At 43.5% G+C, this 18746-nt stretch overlaps 3 protein-coding genes across 3 annotated transcripts; 1 reads left to right on the forward strand and 2 right to left on the reverse strand.

Annotated features, from left to right (window-relative positions):
• Positions 1 to 1139: 1139 nt before the first annotated feature.
• LOC149274984 (MAPK regulated corepressor interacting protein 2-like) lies at positions 1140 to 6063 on the reverse strand. The gene is made up of 5 exons (XM_089505005.1): positions 6012 to 6063; positions 5442 to 5538; positions 2846 to 2970; positions 2442 to 2531; positions 1140 to 1210 (listed from the first exon to the last, which is right to left on the reverse strand). Exons 1-5 carry the CDS (start codon positions 6061 to 6063, stop codon positions 1140 to 1142), a joined length of 435 nt encoding a protein of 144 aa, XP_089361131.1.
• Positions 6064 to 10099: 4036 nt separating this feature from the next.
• LOC149274985 (methyltransferase-like 26) lies at positions 10100 to 13639 on the forward strand. Its single transcript, XM_089505021.1, has 6 exons — positions 10100 to 10296; positions 10999 to 11158; positions 11883 to 11942; positions 12433 to 12500; positions 12638 to 12716; positions 13592 to 13639. The coding sequence occupies exons 1-6, from the start codon at positions 10100 to 10102 to the stop codon at positions 13637 to 13639; spliced, it is 612 nt and encodes a 203-aa protein (XP_089361147.1).
• A 2218-nt stretch (positions 13640 to 15857) lies between these two features.
• On the reverse strand, positions 15858 to 18177 carry LOC149274986 (WAP, Kazal, immunoglobulin, Kunitz and NTR domain-containing protein 1-like). The gene is made up of 2 exons (XM_089505006.1): positions 18019 to 18177; positions 15858 to 17342 (listed from the first exon to the last, which is right to left on the reverse strand). Exons 1-2 carry the CDS (start codon positions 18175 to 18177, stop codon positions 15858 to 15860), a joined length of 1644 nt encoding a protein of 547 aa, XP_089361132.1.
• Positions 18178 to 18746: the final 569 nt, after the last annotated feature.

Genomic DNA, 18746 nt, shown 5'->3' on the forward strand with positions numbered 1-18746 from the left:
TTCGGACGGTACCACTTAAAGCCGATTCCCAAAGTATTTATTTATATAATAATAATGTATTTAAATAATGAACCTCACTCATCCTTCTATGAAATGCAACCATTTTTTCCAACTGGTGCAAGACTCAACAAAAATAACACTGTACATTCCCACTACAGCCCTTATACATTATGCTCTAGGAAAGGTTGGATTTATGTACTTAATTCCTTTACGAAATTATTTTTTTAACATGCCCATATCTAATGCTACGTCTAGCATGATACCCACCTTCTAAGCACCTAGGGGGGGGGATTACATTTAAATTATATGTTTGCGCCATAAACTTAGTTTCAGTAGCAATCTAAAACATGTTGCTAAACTACACGCACAACACACGCCAAGCGCTGCAGAATAGGGATTAAGGCACGTATAGAATCGGATGGGATGTGACGGTTTCCCGAGGAAGGGCAATGAGATACCCGGTTCTTTAAGGATACAAGGTGGAATTAACACAAAACCGGGACATCCCGAGGAAAAACCCACCTTTATTTAGAAAAATAGACATTTCCCACTCTGTACAGACCCCTCCTGTATAAAAAAAAACAAACAGTAAGAGGGAGACTTGTCTTGGATATTGCATTAGATAACGGTTTTAAATGCTAATAACTTGATGGAAGTCTACGCTGTCCTACAGGTACCGACCGGGTTGGTAGCGTGCTCTGAAGGGCCGGCAGGACAGAGCATTCACAGTTTGTCATACAGAGAGCTGGGTGAAGGCAAAAAAACAAATCACAGACCGTGCCAGGAACCGGCGTTCCCCTCCTCCAAGGGTGAACACGTTTTACGATGGTCTCCAGTACCATCTTATTCCGCCTTCGTTAGGTTATCTGACCCAGCAAAGAATGGGTTTCGAGTCCTCATCTGCATCAAGACAGACCAAGAACAACAAAAAAAAGATCTTCAGCACCAGAAAAAGGACTAAAAAGGTCATTATACTGTCTTCACTTCTCAGGCGCTTTTAAAGCCCCTTGGGTTCCTGTTGGAGGGAAGCCACGCTTGAGTCTGTCGCCAGTGAGGGGCAGGGAATGGCATCCAGTGGGGGCTGTCATTTTGTACATCCTGTGTCAGATGACAACACAAAAATCGGGGGTCTCCTGTCCTTACGCACAGTTCTCGATGTTGGCCAGGAATCGCTCAGCCCACCACTCCTCGAGATCGATAGGGACGAAGTCTGCACGGGAGGAAACACAAAAGTTATACGTATATAGCCAGAATAGTCCACATATGTTTTAAAAAGTATTTTAGGCAAAAATGGCAAACAAAAAAAAAAAAAAAAAACAACAAACAATCCTGCTCAGATTTGATGAGTTTCCAGAGTAGTTTTGTGAATAGTAGGGGGAGATACATGGACAAGGACGTAGATAATTATGTGGTCTCATTCACTCGCATACGGCTGCCATTTTAAACATAGCCTTAGGATATAATACCAGGGTTAGAATTGCATTTACAATTTTTTAGTAAAAAAAAATACAACAGCCTTATCCTTATAACATCAGCTCAATAAAACAAATTGGTTCAATTGAGGTAAAATGGCTCTACAAAAGTCTCCAGATACCCTTGGTACAAAATGAAACATATACAATACAGGTGTAACTTTTACATATATATTTAAAACCCCACATATATTAATGTAACTGATTTGCATAGATTAATGAATATAGTGAGTTACACTCAACGAAACACAATATACAGCTGAATGTAATATAATCTAAGTCACAAGTAGTAGAAATGCAGATTGGAAAGCCAATATTCAGAAACGGTTTGGTTTCATATTTATTTTATGTAGGGCTGGGGGTGCGCTGGGAACGATTACATTAAAAAAGTTGGCAACATTGAAACAGTTGATTTAAGAGGCTTTTCACCATTTAAGTTCATTTCATTTGTCTGGGCTTCATGCCAGGACCTGTCCATCTTTATTGCTGGATAAAGAACTTTGTTGCTCAGTAAAAATGGCTGCTTCACTTGGGATTTTTTTCCTAGAATAAGTCAGTGGAACCCATTAGAGGGACGCACTCCACTCATCACATACACTTTAATGCGTATTATAGCAGAGTTACTTTTAACGTATGGTTTCTAGCCTCTCGGCATCTAGGCTTGCAGGAGGTGTTTGGCACTAGCGGTGGACTCATCGTCCGGAAGCTCCGCCACGGGCTTACAAGACAGTTCTAAGGGAGTTTAACGAGACCCCCGCATGCGTTCAGAGGGAGCGCTTCCCTTTTATAGGCGGTCGTGTCCCATACAGCCCCACCAAGGTGGTCTAGTCTACCTTTATTTCTAGACAGCGAGTTGAATTGGTAACCATGCTTTTTCGTCACCATTGACACCAATGAATGCGTAGACGGGTCACCAATATGGCTTTAGTGGTAAATGGGGCACATAGGGCAATACGCGAGAGGTCTTACTCTTAAAGGAAGAGTCCGGACTCTGATCTTGGTACAGCTGGGTGGCTCCTCCGTTCTGTCCTTCCAGTTTCTGCTGCACGTCCTGCCATGCTGAAGACAGAGCAAAACGGGACGTTACAAAACTGGCTTCGTCCAGCGTTACCGGCCTCTGAGCTATAATACCTACACTAAATGGACAAAAGTATTGGGACACCTGCCCATTACACCAACAGGGACTTTGATGACATCACATTCTAAATACATAGACATTAATATGATATTACCCCCCCCTTTCAGCTATAACAGCTTCCACTCTCCTGGGTAGGCTGACACTTCCCATTGACGGTATATAACTGACCATAGGTGCTAGCAATCTAACGAAGACACAGCAGACGGAATATATATAGTCCAACCATCTATCTCACCCTGATAGACGAAGCGGACGTTCTCCTCGTGTGCCGGCGTATACACCTCTTCCTCCGGGGTTGTGGCTGGAGTCTGCGTTCGTTTACCATTCACCCGGTTGAATACCAATTTTGGAACTGGATTACTGTAAAGAGAAGGGTAGATATTTAGCAAAAGAATAATAATAATAATAATAAATAATAATAAAAAATGCACGTACAGAAATGACCGTATTCCAATTTTGGCCTTAGAAATAACACTTGCAGATTTTCAGTATGCCTTGCTGGATGATGCGTACCCCCATGTGCGCTCACTCAGACGTCTAGAAGGCTACTGCCACCCACCCTGGGCTCATACAATGTACGTCCTCTACTGGGCTGGGCATCATGGGAATTGTAGTCCCACCAACTCATGAAATGCCTGCAGTTTTGGGTTTTTTTTGGGGGGGGGGGGTGTTGGCGGTAAATTTATTTACATATATATAAAAAACAGAGTTCTGTTAATCCGATGACTGCCTGTCGCATCCTGACACAGAATCTTATATGGACTTTGCATATCTGTTTGGCATGGATCCAGAAATCATGCGCAGATTCCACCATGTGCTCAAGGACACCGCCATATAATAGTACTAATCAGGCACACCCCCTATTAATGGTGCCATTTCTGCCCCCAAGCCTTCCAATAGCTGGTGCTCCTTCTCACCCCCCCCCCACGTGGGGCAGGAACATCATCCAATGCCCTGCTTTTTTTTTTTTTTTTTATGCCATTATTTGCCCAACAGCCTCCCGGTTGGGTTACTGTACTTTAGCCGAAGCGAGATATTTCGTTATAGTAACATAGTAACATAGTTCATAAGGTTGAAAAAAGACCAAAGTCCATCAAGTTCAACCTATATACATATTGTGTCCCTACTGTGTTGATCCAGAGGAAGGCAAAAAAACCCTTATGAAGCAGATGCCAATTGCCCCATACCAGGGGGAAAATTCCTTCCCGACTCCAAATATGGCAATCAGAATAAATCCCTGGATCAACGTTCTGTCCCTATTAATCTAATATCCATAACTTGTAATATTATTGCTGTGTTATACACCCGGCTGATTCAGGTTTAAGATCCCTAACCGGATTAACCGATCGGATCGCGTGACCTCAGCACTTTATATTCACAAATATACCATTTCTTCCCCCACGCAGCATCGTTTCATCGAAACCTTCTACATGTTCGTTTTAGGAGGACGCTAATTTTTTTTTTTTTATTCTTTCAAGGTTCTTGGTCAATGTTTACATGACATTGGCCAACCGACAAGTCCTCTGATAGTCCAACGTCACCGTGGAGCTACGTATATCCTCTCTCATATACATACAGGCTTTATCGGCGTATCAGACAGACAGATTTTCCCCCGAAACCTTGGGAAGGCTCTGTCAGCGTTATCTGATCCGGCCCCGTCATCAGAAAAAGAGCTTTAATGGCCGGCTGGTCCTGTTTTGGCAGATAAGCCTTAAGAGCGATTAGCACCAACTAAAGGCTACAGACTACAACTCCCATCACTCCCCATTGGCAAATTCCACACAGTCTCTGCTTAGGATTCTTCCGGCCGGCATAGGGCAGCCAGGAACGTTGGCCCATCGTTCACCAAAGCCGGCTAACATAAAAGATCATCCAAATCTCAAAGCCAAGAACGGATGGGAAGGTCGAAGGGCAACAAGAATCGCAAAGGACGGGGTTTTAAAGGTCAAGAAAACTCATCGGTGGAATAGGAGTTAACCCCTAAAATCCAGCCTGCATTCCAAACAGCCTAAAATATATGACAAGGGGTATAATAATCATCCAATCCATATCCGTGCCGAGGAACCGCTCCTTCTAGATTAAGCCGTTTTGGATATTTTTTTTGTTAAACTGTGTGATTTTTAATACAAAAAGCAATTAAATTACACGCCGTGAGCACAAAATCAGCCAAACCGCGATGTTCTGGTCGGCATCCGCCGAGAGCCTCCAGAAACACGTCAATGGCTCCTGCATATAGAGTGTCACAGCCGCTTATCTGAATGGAGTCCCAGAGGTCACTATGGCTATTAGCCCAGCTAGGAGCCAGGAAGTGACTATTTTATACAACAACAAAAAAAAATGGTGGAAAGGACAATGTGACCTTCTCCTAATGTCCTTAGAACACATTAACCATTTGAGCGCCGGGGGGGTAGTGAGATTAGGTATACCGTCAGCCGACATGTAAACGCATCCTCAATTATTGTTTGTCACTAGATGTGTTAAAGCACATGGATACTGGGATAGGAAGGGTTAAGAAACACCAGGCACTAACTCTCCCACCTGTCTGGCTACTCCCACCAGCCTGACCACACCCCCTCTGTGCTGGATCATGTGACAATGACACTGTGCACATGGTAACCTCTGCACAAGGTCACGCCGCGGCAGTGCCACCGATCACCGGAGTACGTGAGCACCCCCAGCCAGGGGTTTATGGGGGGCTGTGTGTGAGGTGCTCAAACCCCACTGCACCCCCATTCCCCCCAAAAACTGGAGTGCAGCCATTAAACCCCCCCAAAACTCAATCCCGCTGCCTGGGGAGGGGGGGGTTACAGAGGCATTTTGTGTTTACTGACCTTGGAAGTGCTTCCCAGGAGCTGCTGGTATTGGGGATCAGGAGCTGCTGTTTGCTTTTTAGCTCCTGCAGCTTAGTGTCTATCTGCTGCTTTGGACCTGGGGAGGAATAAACATATATGCATAGGTTTTTGTTTAAGGGAGAGGAAACATCACCCAATAATGTATCTAAATATAAATGATGTTACAATTCTATAAACAGCTGCTGGATCCACACACACAGGAGCCGGGGGGGGGGGGGGAATAATGCACAACATATGGAATATATATACGTGGCTCTGGCACAATATGGAGTGCATGTAGTGCATCATCCCTGTGGTACCCAAGGGGTTAAGTTCTAAAGGATCAGGACTTCCAGTCCATTAGCAGGCCTGCGGCACACATCTGCGTTTAATGGGGGGTTTTAACCCATGCCATGCTTGTGGAGGGGGGCAGAAGTGACATGCAAGGAGTAGTAATGTCCTGAGCCCTGCGGAGGTGGCATAGGGTAAGTAGCTAATCAGCCCTGTGCCACCTGCCGCTGCAGGGGTAACCGGCACAGACAGACGGACAGGACAGACACACAGCTTTACCTGTTCTCCTCTGGGTGGTTAACTTGCTGGGCCCTCTGGTGATGGTGTACATGGCCGGGAGGGAGGAGGGGTGAGGTTTGGGGGTGCCGTGGAGAGAGCGATGCCCCCTTATGCCGGTTGGATCAGCGGGCGGCTGTGACTTTTAGCCGGAGCTGTGGCTTCTTTAAGGAGGCATGTGCTGTGACACGCCCCTCGTGACTCTTAAAGGGACAGCACCCCATGTCTGATTATCTAACATTTTGCGCAATGCCCTGGCAGCTGATGGTGGGGGAGGGGGCAGTTATGGGCATCTGTTTATGAAGGGGGGTATTTGTGGGGTATACAGCTTGATGTTTATAGTACAGAGAACTGCCCTGTATTAAAACCATAATGCACTGATAGAGATACATGTTACTATCACATAATATACATAATTAACTGAAGGCATTTATAGCTAGTAATATATATTAATATATACTAATGAATAATATATACTAATGAATAATATAAATATATATTACATTGAAGTTGTATATGCACTATAGATGGCACTATAGTGTTAGGATGATTATATATATATGTGTGTGTATATATATATATATATATATGTTTTTCTTTCAATGATTATTATATTGTATGTCTGTTTATATAATGTAACCATATAGTTGCTATTAACATACCTTGCCCTGACAGTATATACAGAACTGTACATAGAAGAAAGAGATGTCACAATGTTGAGTTACATGGCAATATATACAGGGTTGTACTTGTAGCATACCACCCAAATGTCCCTGTTTAAAATGTAAGTCCCTCTTTGGGACCCAAATCCCTATCACAGGGTTCTACAGCCATTAAAGTCCCACTAATGTGTATAGAAACAGCGGGAAATTGGTTCATACGTTTATGTAAATAAAATGCTCTTTTTTGGGTTGCAATACGAATCCACAGTCATTTTTTTAAGAATAATGTCTCTTTGGGTATTGTGGAAGGCTTTACTGGCTACTGCTTATCATTCCTATTCTTGGTGTTACATTTTTGAGAGTGTTATTGCATCAGAGCTTCTCCAGCATATTCAAGCGAATCTGCCAACATTATCTGCTTCGATACCAAGAAATGAACTAAAAAACTAAAAACTTTAAAATATTTGGAAAACGAAATAATAAAAAATAAACTATATATGTAACTATATAAGTTATTTTTTTCCATTTATACAAGCTATGGATAATTTACATACCTACATATACTTATAAATCTGTGAATAAATGTTTATTTTTATCACATTTTTTTATTCATTAAAAAGAAATATATGTATATCTATATCTATATATGCAGCAAATAAAGTTGATGCACTCAGCGGGTCTTCTCTTTATAAAATGTATTAACTTGGTGAAGGTCCAACGTTCCGGCTCTCAATGATCCTTTCTCAAGAACTTCTCAAGACATATCTTTTGATATCACACCATACACTTACACATACGTACACTCACTCTAACACCATACACAAACACACAATCCCCAACGCACACACTCACTCTTACACCATACAATTACAAATGCATCATTGTAACAGCGTAGAAGCGCCACCCAGTGGTAACTTTGTGAAACGTCATAAACAGTCATAGACTTCAGTCTAAGGTCCTCTCATTTGCTCTTTCTTTATCTGTATATCTGCATGTTTATAGCCTCTGTCCCAGCCACTTTTATGTTTTCGTATACTCTGTCAATGCATATTCAGGTATTTACTGTCTTTGTCTAATGTATGTATGCCTCTCCCTCGCTGTATATTTGTTCTTAATCTTTATATATATATATTTATATTATCAATACTTAATATACTATATTACCCATATCATCCCTCTGTGCTTATATTCACAAGTTCACAACCCAGTATCTCATGCCGCTACAGCCTTTGGTGAGAAATGAAACTTGCAAAGCAACGTGCCACAGTCACCAGTGACATTCACAAGCCTTTCCACAGACACCAGTGACATGTCTGTCCCTTTAAATAAGAATGGGCCGTTTCCTGCAGGCTATACTGTCCCTTTAAATCTATTCTGCTAAGACTTTAATCCCCTCGATGCATGGATCGGTGTTGCACACTCCGCGGGCAGTGAAAGTTCTAATCGGTTTTGTATTAATTCAACAAATTACAATACATCCTATTAAACTTCACAAATCACAAGACCTGGGATTTTTACGAGCTATATCTCTACTGCGATGCACATGATGACATTGGCAGAAATTTCTTATGGCCACAAAATCCCACGTCTGTTCTGTAGACGGTTACAATACTACAGCTCCCGGGTGACCTTGACTAAAGGACAACCAAGGGCATTTCTGTAATAGGCCACGCTGCATTTTACATAACACTGTTACCTGCTTAGTGTGTCTAGGAACTTTATTTTCTCTACACAATATGTTTCTATTCATGTTTGTGGACAGTGGCCCAGGAACACGTCTTGAACTGGCTCCCAGCAGAAGCGGTAGAGGGTAATACAGTGAGGAGATTTAAACATGCATGGGACCGGCATATGGCTCTTGGATTTAATACACGTCCAAGGTCTGATCAGGTTCTAAGTCTACAGCAGCTGAATGGCTCTGATCTGCTGTCAAATTCTATGTTTCACTTTTAGAGGACCGGCAGCTGTCGCCGCAATATTATTGTATCAGGGTAAATTATAGTATCCATGCTACGTGACACATACAGTATGGAGCTCCGTCCTCTAACCGCGCTGCCATTGAGAATAAAGCAGCCTATTTAAAAGACACGTTCAGTGTTCAGGAGCCTCCTGTACCTATTATATGGAAGACCCCTCTAATTGCATCAAAAGCGGCTCTGGGGTATCCTGGCTGCACCCCTGAAGATAAGGCATGCATTAGCTAAGTAGTGGAATCCACTTGGCAGCTTCCGACCCCGTGCAGTATCTTCACAAGTTGCATTGTGCTGTTTAATACCCCATAGAGTGTGCTTGGAATTCACTTCTCACGAGCTGGAGATCACGAAATTCAGATCTTCGTTTTCATGGTAACGTGTCAGACTTGACTTTCTTGTACTCCCCTCCTGTTTTTTTGTGCTAAGAAACTAGAATGTCTTCGGGGTAAAACCTTTCCACTTTCTACACGTCCGTGTGTAACGTATTTATACAAACATTATTAGATTTGACATTTGTCACATACAGAGGTTCATTATCTCTCTTCATTGATTCCTCGCTGCTCCTTGATCCAGGCTCAGTGATGGACTATAAGCCGATGATGCCGTTATAGGTGTATCTACGTCCGGCACTGTCCTGGGTCAGACCCAGGGCAGCACCCTCAGCCATCCACTTCAATCTCCAATGGATCGCCGAGAGCACTTCCATAACACGGGCCGCTTAGGGAGATCTTCCCTGTAACTGGCCAATTAGCAGCGGCACACCTGATTACTCAAGAGGGTGATCTGCCCCTAGACTTTGCGGTGGGGAACTATCGCCCCCTTGGACACCCTAGCCTCAGGCGTAGTTCAGAATACGTCACTGGCTTTTCCACTTAGATAAGCATTAGATGAGCTAAGAAAAATCTTTGACAAATTTATATATTCATTATTTAATCATAAAATGTAATTACAATAATATTAATAGTTAGATGTTTAGAATCCATCATAGACAACAAGAGCCACTTCTCTGTGCCTTCTGTGATTAAGTCCTCCGCACAGGTTGTGGTGGCAGATCGTAGGTTCAAATAGTCCTGAAAATCTGTCTCCTGTGCGTGGCAGAAGATCAGCTCTTGACAGTTATTAAAATATATGTATTAATATTTCTGTAACATTTAAATAAAAAAAAATTAAAAACACCAGATTAACTATATTAATGCCAGTCTCCAGCCTAGGACATCAGGTGAGCACGTGTTTAAATACCCAAAGCCCCCCAGTGACAGGCACTTCCTGTCGCAGTGCATTGTGGGCAAATATATATGCCCCAACCTTTGCAAATGCAGCCAACACAGCGAGGCATTCTGGGACATGTAGTCCTTGCTGATCTCTCACCAGACGAGGCCTATTCGTTCTAGCCCACGCCCCAGGCTTTCTTAGTCCCAGCAGCCGGTATCTTGCTCAGACCCTGCGGTTGGTAAGGATGCTGTTTGCTGCCGCCGCGGAGAGGAACAAAGCTCCGATTTTGGAGGTGCTGCGGCAGTACGTGAACCCGACTTCCCCTGATGTCCGGGCCCTGGAGGTGGCCTCGGGCACCGGGCAGCATGTAGCCCACTTTGCACGGGCTCTGCCCCACGTACGGTGGCAGCCCAGCGAGCTCGACCCGCGTTGCCTGCAGAGGTGAGTCACGTGATCTCGGACGGTCATGTGACCTGGGAGAGAGGGACAGTGAGCACGTGGTCACTGATGGGGTAAAGGGCCATATTATTTGTATTATCATTATATACTTTTATTATTGTGACAGCAGCAAAGAGCTACAAACAGCGTTTTTAATTAGTTTTACCCCATGCTTATTTAATGATCATAATCAATTATATGAGAAATCTTTTAACATCTTTTTTTTTTTTTTTTTTTTACTATTATTTATTATTATGGGTTGCAATTTACATTGAACTGTATAATAACTTCCAGGGGTCCCGCTCTGCCCCTCTTACCTACCTGTCCATTAGGAGCTCAGCATGTCCGCCGAGTGTGATTGCACAATAATGTAAATAAATTAAACCTGGCAATTAAAATACATCTTTTGCCCAATCAAATAGATATCAGCGGTTAACAAAAAAAGTAATGCCCTGCACCCTATCCATGCCTTTAATCATCCCCAAAATGAGTGTGCCCCTCTTTTTTAGTTTGGAATTTTTTGGTAAGCATTTGGAAACTCAGTACGATGAAGCAGTCCCTATGGTAAAAATAGCAGGTTTCGTGTAAATCATGGGGCGGCCTCCGTATTGTGCATGAATGAATAGGGTAACATCATTCCACAGGCCAATATATACGTGATTACCTGCTAACGATTGTTCTCAGCACAGCGTTATCTCTTTGCAGTATCTCGGAGCACATCTCGAGCTCGTCGCTCGTTAATGTGGAGCAGCCCCTGACTCTGGACGCCTCTCAGAACTGGGAAACCTGGGGCCCGAGAGCCAACTCGCTGCAACTCATCGTCTGTATTAACATGATCCACATTTCCGAGCCCAGCTGCACCCAGGTCATCCGCCTCTTCCCCATTCGTGCGTCTGTTTATTTTACAGGGTTAAGAGCGGTCAATCTCAGGGTTTAGGTATAAAGAAATCGTTTAATGGGGATTATTGACCATTGTCTCGCCCTGAGCTATATCTTCCAGCTCAAAATAAAAACCTAGTCACTAACATTCCTTCACCTAATCACAAGTCCTGCTAGTCAACCACCAAGTAGTTCTTTAGCTGTCACTGTACTGCGTTTGATGTAATTCCCTGGCTTTCTGGCCATGGTGTGGCTTCTGAGCACCACAAGGTAGGATTCCTGAAGACCTTTCACCATGTGCTGGCTTTTGGCTGGAGATGGCCAAGGAAGAAGGCTATCACTCAGTCCATGATGGCTTGTTATTCCACCTTGGAGACGATTCTTCAGTGTTCTTGGTATTAGAGCATTGGATCTTGGGCTACAAAAAATGGCGTCCATCTGGAATGCCATCTACTAGCTCTGCATCTTCTAGTGACTCTTAATGACTTGGCTGGCTGATTCATTACTGCTATTCCAAAGAGGGAGATAATACAGAATTTATTACATGAGTAAACAATGTATATATATTAGTATAGAGGAAGAGGAGAGCCCAGCTCCAGGAGGCTTATAAACTTTTAGGAGGATGAGGGATCTTTTGCAATAATCTTTTCTTTTAATTTATTCCTTTTTGTCTCCCTTCTCTAAACCGCCTACTGAATTTCTTCCAACAGGGACTCTTTAAAGGGGCAGGGTGCCTTCTGCAGGCTGGCGGCGTGCTTTTCACGTATGGGGTAAGATATTGGCGAGATATCGGTCAGTTATTGACATATTTGAAAGGCTAATTTAAAGGAACGCTTGACCCTCTAAAATGGTACTTTTATTTTTAATACGTGTTGGAATCCAGTTTACATGGAACCCAACATATGATCCACGTCCGATGGATTTTACTACATGTGATTGTTTCATTATTGCCTCTGCTGAAACCAGGAAGCATTAGTATGTAAACGCCTTGCACATGTTCCTGATCGCATTAGTGTTTAGATATACAGTATACATGTTACTGGCTGCTGCTACTATTGAATTCAATGGAAGCTTGAGTTCTATTGTCCCTTTAAAATGTTGATCCAACATGCATGTGATCGCTGATCAATTAATGCTATATATTCCCATTGTACAGAGCTGGAGAAAATAATGCTGCTATATATAAAGAGAATTTATAAGCATGTAGGCGATGTATGTTGGTGTATGTTTGACGTGCAGTAATGGTTATTCTTCTTACAGCCGTATTCCGTGAATGGGGTCCTCACGCCGCAGAGTAACGTGGATTTTCATATGAGTTTGAAGAGGAGGTACATGAATATATTAATACTTGTTTGACCTCTGAGGTCGTGTCGTCTCTTGGGATTCTCCTCTCCATCTGCTCACTTTAATACACATATGTTATATGTATGATATTAGACATATATGTACCTTTCCATTGTTGCAGTAACCCTGCGTGGGGAGTTTGGGACACAGCTGAATTGCAAGATCTGGCAAAGGCCAACGGGATGACATTGGAGAGAATGGTACGGAAATCTCTTGCCAAAACATATTTTGTTCCTACGAGACCAAGGCTGACACATCCACCACTTTAATGAATACCTAGACATATAGGGTGACACTATACCTAGATAAATGTTCATACCTGGGAACTTCTGAGCTCCGGCTACCCAGAGCCTTCTCTTGTGGGACGCGGCCAGGACTCCCCGCTGACGTCGGTGGGCGGTCCCACTGACATCGTGGGAAACACCCCCATTTAAAGGGTAAATGGGCGGGGAGCGGGGCATGAATTACGACCCCTATGATTTATGATTGTCACCAAAAAAAGCATTAATTTTTTTTTAAACTTCAAGTTTTGTGACTGGCGAAGGTCTATTTCCACGGCGGTGGGATGACCATATTGTCGCTTTAAGAGATACATAATGTATGAGAGCATTGATTGGCTGTTGAAACCATCGTAGACAATGAAGCGACACGGGTACATTTTTATTACAAAAAATCTTGAAAACTGCTAGAATTATTTTTAATAATAAAATATTTCGTTTGGACGTTCAAAGTGTACAATAATACAGAGATGGAATTCTTTCACCAGATACATAAATCACAGGGCAGGTTAATTTACCTGATCCGCCACAGCTATTTCATTATAACAATCATTATCCTCAGCCAGATGTAGGCATCGTATATTTGTGATACAGAGGTTGGATCGTGTGATACGGAGGTATATTTACCATGACTCTCCCAGCCCCTAGTATGATCCGTCAACCAGAAGAGATGTCCCCTATGAACATACGTACTTGCCTAGCAGGTCACATGGTCAGATGCGTCCAATCTCTATCCACCATCCAGTGACACACAAACCTTTGTGCTACTTTGCCTTTTTGTTTGTGTTTTGTTATAGGTTGACATGCCTGCTAACAACAAATGCTTGATCTTCAGGAAAATGTGACCTTAGCTCCTCCGGCAAACGACAACGACCCACAGAACGGGTGCCGAGACATTCTACACGAGTATAAGCTAGTTATTATCTTTTCCTGTCTGTGCCTTGAAAGGACTCAGCTATATTTGCATTGCAAACATGTATTTCTTTTTGCCTGCCTTTGTTGATAAAATACACATTTTGTTTTTTTAAAGTTTTGAGTTTGGAAAAAAAGCTGCACATTTTTATTAAAAAAGGGACCTTCTAACAAAGCAATTTTAACCGGAGTCACAATGTATTTACATGAATGCTGATGAGGAAAGAAAATCCGACATAATCAGTAATGAGTATCTGGCTTTATTGCATGTTTGAATATAGAGTAATAGGTCTGTTGGGTGTGATGTCTCCACCTAGTGGCTAATATAGCATATTGCATCCTATCAGCTTTCAGGAAGAAAATGCCCTAATCATGATGACTTTGCTAACTATCTGTTGTATTGCAGCAAAGCTTATTGTAACAGATGCTGGACCACCGTTATTGGGACTACAATTTTATACAGACTTCCAGGGGTTAAATGTAACATTTAGTATTTTCACCCTCTTGTTACCATTTGTATGTATGAGAATGACACACGTCTAGTGTTTATTTACCTAATTCCTTCACCTCTGTTGTGTATTTGCCTTTGTTGTATGTGTGATGAGATCAGCCTGATGTCAATCCGTTGCTATTATGTTAATCTTTTCTTGTTTCCTGTGTATGTCAGTTTCCCCTCCCTGAGTAAAGTGCTCTCTTGCATCCTGACTGGTGTGTTGTGTCTGAATGTAGGGTTTTTCGGGAGACCCTTTTCCCCACCAGAAGCCTTTACTCTGGAGCAGCTACCCATCTTGTAGCGAGCTTTCGCTATGAGGAAGGTGGCAGCGACAGCCAAGGACGTCCCAGTTGGTTCCCGTTACACTTGTCTTGGAGTTAAACTCTTTATGCTGATGTCAGGGAGTTATTTGCTTATCCCAGCCTTCCTATAGTTATTGAAGTTCAGATTAGTTTAGGTTAGGAGACATTTTTGATAATATAAGTAGATTACTAACTACTTCTTATCCTGCCGATTCTGCAGGCATTTTTGTGACTCCACCAACATTCCTCAGAAATATGATTTTTGCTCTTCCCACGTTTTGTCTTTTAGAATTTTTCCTGGGAATGCTTAATTGTCATGTGACACAACAGTATGCTCTGATAGGCTGTTGCTGTAGTAACTGCTTCTTAAATTTTTTTCCATGTGTTTTTTTTTATCTGATTAAATCTTCAGAAGAAAGAATGAAATGGCAGGTGGTTTAAGGTGTATTTGCTCAGCATTTTAGAGAGTGCAATTAATGTCTAAATGGGATAATACTTTAAAGCAAACTAACCTATACATTTTCTGCATAATTTACTGAATTATGTAAATTCCTCTTTCCAACCCTGGTGTCCCTTCCGTCTGAGATCTTACAATGTTTGGAAAACTCAAAATAGTGTTTCTAGAAACATGAAATGTTTATTAAAATTAAAATACGTAAACAAAAATACATAAATATCAATAGGACAAAGTCCCAATATAGCCCCGCCCCCTAATCCTCTAACCACACCTCCTGTCGTAAAAGCGTCCCTCTTTGGCCATTTGAAATGATGCATTTTAGGTTATTTGTCTCTTTTGGTGCACTTTGACCAACTTAAACACACATTGGATTTGCTCGCTCCGAATATAAAAGGAAACGGTCAATAAAACTACAGCAAAGGAACCAAAAAAAAGTAATGTATGGATTGAGAAAGGTGGTTATTTAAAGCTGAAAAGTCGCCCATTTTTCTCGATCTATCCATACGGTTACAATGTAATGCACCAAAATCTGACACATTTTCTAAACGTAGCAGGGGTTTAACCCATGAGTGGCTGCGTATCATGATCCCGTATGACAAAAATAAGGCATAAGGCTCCTGCGGGTGTAATTTACCAAAAAAACATTTCCAGGGAACGGCTGATCCAAAGTCTTTAGCCCCATACAGGCTAAATGTACACCAAATATCACCTCCGTGTAACATCTTAAGATGCTCAGAGGCTTTTTTTTTCAATGGAAATATATACAAAATCCAGAAAATGTTACACTGATTTTTTGGGGAAATGAGTCTTTTCCAGTTGCATGCGACCTTTGCAGATATTAAATAATATGGGTTTCTGAGAAGAGGTGCAAGTGCTTTCTGAATGAATGTCCATATGGATTAGTCTTGAAATCTGTTGAGCATTTCACACGTCCCTTTGTCGAGCATTTCTCTGACCTTTCTTAACCTTTTGTCATTGGCCGGGCGGATGTAGCTAGAAGCTCCCAGAAACGCCATCCCATCATGCACCTCCCCCATGATCAAGAGCTGGGTATCCCCAGTAAGGTTGGAACAGGAACACCCTCCTCCACCACCATCTCCAAGAGTGACTTCCAAATATTTAGTATGAAACAGATGAAGACCCATGTGCTCGTCCTTCAGCACCTCCCCGAGGGCAACTCTGAGCACTCGTTCTTCACCTAAATCTTCTAGCCTCCCAACGATTACAAAGTCACTACGACACAAGCTGGGCACCAGCCTTCCCCGTAAGTGGCATCCTTGGCACTGCTTGGCCCGTGGAAGTGGGCAGCGGTCCTCACAGGCCTGCTTGCTTTCAAAATTGTTCTGGTTTCCTTGGCATCCACCATAGATGAAGGAGAAACATTGCCTCGTCAAGACGCTATATGCCCATCTCCATTCTTGGGTTTTGCAGGGTCCTCTCACTGGTGGCAGGGTACAAGGATCGGGGGGTTTTACCTGGCACGCTGCTACACATTCTTCGTAGGTCTGGAAGCTGTTGGAACTGCTTGGGCACAACCTTTGAAGGAAGGTCTTGCACTCACCGGTTTGGGCTTCGTATGACCACTGTAGGACACGAGGTCCCTGGCATTCCTTCCTGTCTGGAAGCTTCAGACACTCCGACCGGGGGGCCGACTTGATCTGGGGGGAACCCGTTGTAGTTTCACTCTTTCTCACGACTGAGAGAGGGAAGTGAGCTCGGAGAAGTCCAGCAGAGTTGCGAGCCATGCAGGCGTAAATCCCAGAATCTTCTAGGCGCGCGTTGTATATGACGAGCTGTCCGGCGTTTGTGACCACTAGATTACCGTACATTTGGTCCGGGCGCATTAGTGGGGAAGATGGGCTGTCATCCAACTTCTCCCATAGGATTTCAGGCCGAGGGCGTCCGCTAGACTCGCACTGCAGGCCCACCGTGCCTCCTATAGCCACAGACTGAGGGGCAGGTGCCTGGTACAAAGCCGGTGGCAAAGGCGGTTCCATTGGGGTTGACGGTTGGGTAGGCTGCGGGGTAGTTTCCGGCAGGGCTGGTGTAGTAAGAGGCCACGATGAAACGAACTTGCACGGCACCTCTGTCAGACTGATACCCCTGGCGCAAGCCTCGGCATCCATGTAACAGCGGTTATAGTAGGTAAGTCCATCCGAGGCACATGTAAAACCTGGCTGGTTACCGCAGCGCTCGCGGCATCGACAGGCGGGGCGTCCCTCCCACATTTCGCAGTCCGATCCCTGCTGGGCGCAGACGTGGCCGGCACAGGTGGCGGGATGGAGCGAACCTTGGGACGGTAAACCGGATTCTGGATACCGGGCAGCGACGCAGCTCTGCTGTCCGCAAACATTGATGCAACATTTCTCAAACGTTTCGCAATCCTGCGGGGGGGGGGGGAGAAAAAAAAAACCATAATCGGCGATCAAAATGTCTTTTGCATGGCACAGCAGCTTCAGTCTGTGGCACATCACTGGTTTCAAGGATAAGCGTGAATAAAGGTATGTTTATGTGTCTTTAGAGAAATGGGTGATTCTTATGAAATGCAACCCTTTTCTTTATTTTTTTTTTAATGTCAGGAGGGGTCCTGCCAGTCTTTCTAATAAACAAGGAATAATAAATAATAAGTAAGATTATAGTGTATTTTCTCACTAATAGTCCTTTCATCGCTGTCCAAAAGCTGTTAGAAAGTAGGGTTTCTTTCTAAGATCTAGACTTTTTGTAGCAATTTACACACCTCTTATTCCTCTTTTCCTTTTTCTTTTCTTTTTTTTTTTTTTACCGGTGTCCCAAAGATTCTCCAGGACATTATCTTTTCAATTAAATCAGTAAATAACAGTAAAATTATACAAATTTCTGAATAAAATAACAAAACACTGTAGAAAACAATGGATAAGTGAGGCTTTTAACTCTTTCGTGGTCAGGGCATTGCCGGATTGTGCTACGTTTGTGCTTCGGAATGCCCTTTGACAGCCTTGGACTATAGCCATTTACACCCAGTTAAGTAGCCCCCCGACATTGTTTGACCGAATCGGGCACAAGGTCGATCCCCCTGCTTACCTGGTCGGACTTGCATTCCCTCTCGCAGGTGCTTTGCGCATCCACCCACAGGTTTATGTTCAGCTGATTGGGGCAGATGCCCAAATGGCCCCTGGATGGAATTGGACTGGTAGCGGGTGCCCATAGGCAAGACACCAGCACCCAAAGTAAGAGCACCATCTTCGACAGAACTCTAATCGTTTAACGTTCTAGACTTCGGTTTAGATCTTCCTCTTATGTGTGTGCGAGAAGAAAAAATATCGTGTGTGTGTGTGTGTGTGTGTGTGTGACTTTAATGGTAGATCCTGATACATACACATCTTTTCATGTAAGTCAAACACGTATCCAGCGTCGGCAGGGGTCTGTGTGGTATCAGCACACGCATCTTTGTCACGCATGTGATTGCCGTAGCTGATATATGTGTTGCGAAAACCCTTAATTTAAATACTGGCCAATGCAGCGATCTGTGATGTTAACACAACATCGGTCCTAATGATAAAACCGCACACGCGTGTGGAGACCTCAGGACAGTGTAGGTGCGTGTGGTCGCCTGTCCCATGTTACGTGTGCGCTACTATGTGTGTGCGAGTCGTGTCTAACCTTGAGTGCGCATGTTCTCAGAGCTGGCCCAATGGTCCAGGTGAGCCCGATGTCACCATAACCTGGCAGCGTGACCCTCGGTGGGGCTGGAGGTGGAGAAGAAGCCGGCCAGCGAGTGGGTAGGATCTGTGGAGATGTCTAATGTGCCA

This window comes from Sceloporus occidentalis, unplaced genomic scaffold (genome assembly GCF_023333645.1).
Source record: "Sceloporus occidentalis isolate IW3139 unplaced genomic scaffold, rSceOcc1.0.p SCAF_306, whole genome shotgun sequence".
NCBI lineage: Eukaryota > Metazoa > Chordata > Lepidosauria > Squamata > Phrynosomatidae > Sceloporus > Sceloporus occidentalis.

What these genes read in the sequence shown, in the direction of transcription:
- LOC149274985 (XM_089505021.1), top strand. Translation starts at nt 10,100, where the DNA reads ATGCTGTTTGCTGCCGCCGCGGAGAGGAACAAAGCTCCGATTTTGGAG. An exon ending in CCGAGCCCAGCTGCACCCAG is followed by an intron (nt 11,159 to 11,882) that starts GTCATCCGCCTC and finishes TTCTTCCAACAG; the next exon opens with GGACTCTTTAAAGGGGCAGG. An exon ending in GCGTGCTTTTCACGTATGGG is followed by an intron (nt 11,943 to 12,432) that starts GTAAGATATTGG and finishes TTCTTCTTACAG; the next exon opens with CCGTATTCCGTGAATGGGGT.
- LOC149274986 (XM_089505006.1), bottom strand. Translation starts at nt 18,177, where the DNA reads ATGGTGCTCTTACTTTGGGTGCTGGTGTCTTGCCTATGGGCACCCGCT. An exon ending in GGGAATGCAAGTCCGACCAG is followed by an intron (nt 17,343 to 18,018) that starts GTAAGCAGGGGG and finishes CCCCCCCCGCAG; the next exon opens with GATTGCGAAACGTTTGAGAA.
- LOC149274984 (XM_089505005.1), bottom strand. Translation starts at nt 6,063, where the DNA reads ATGTACACCATCACCAGAGGGCCCAGCAAGTTAACCACCCAGAGGAGA. An exon ending in AACCACCCAGAGGAGAACAG is followed by an intron (nt 5,539 to 6,011) that starts GTAAAGCTGTGT and finishes ATTCCTCCCCAG; the next exon opens with GTCCAAAGCAGCAGATAGAC. An exon ending in TCCGGACTCTTCCTTTAAGA is followed by an intron (nt 1,211 to 2,441) that starts GTAAGACCTCTC and finishes CCTCCCGTGCAG; the next exon opens with ACTTCGTCCCTATCGATCTC.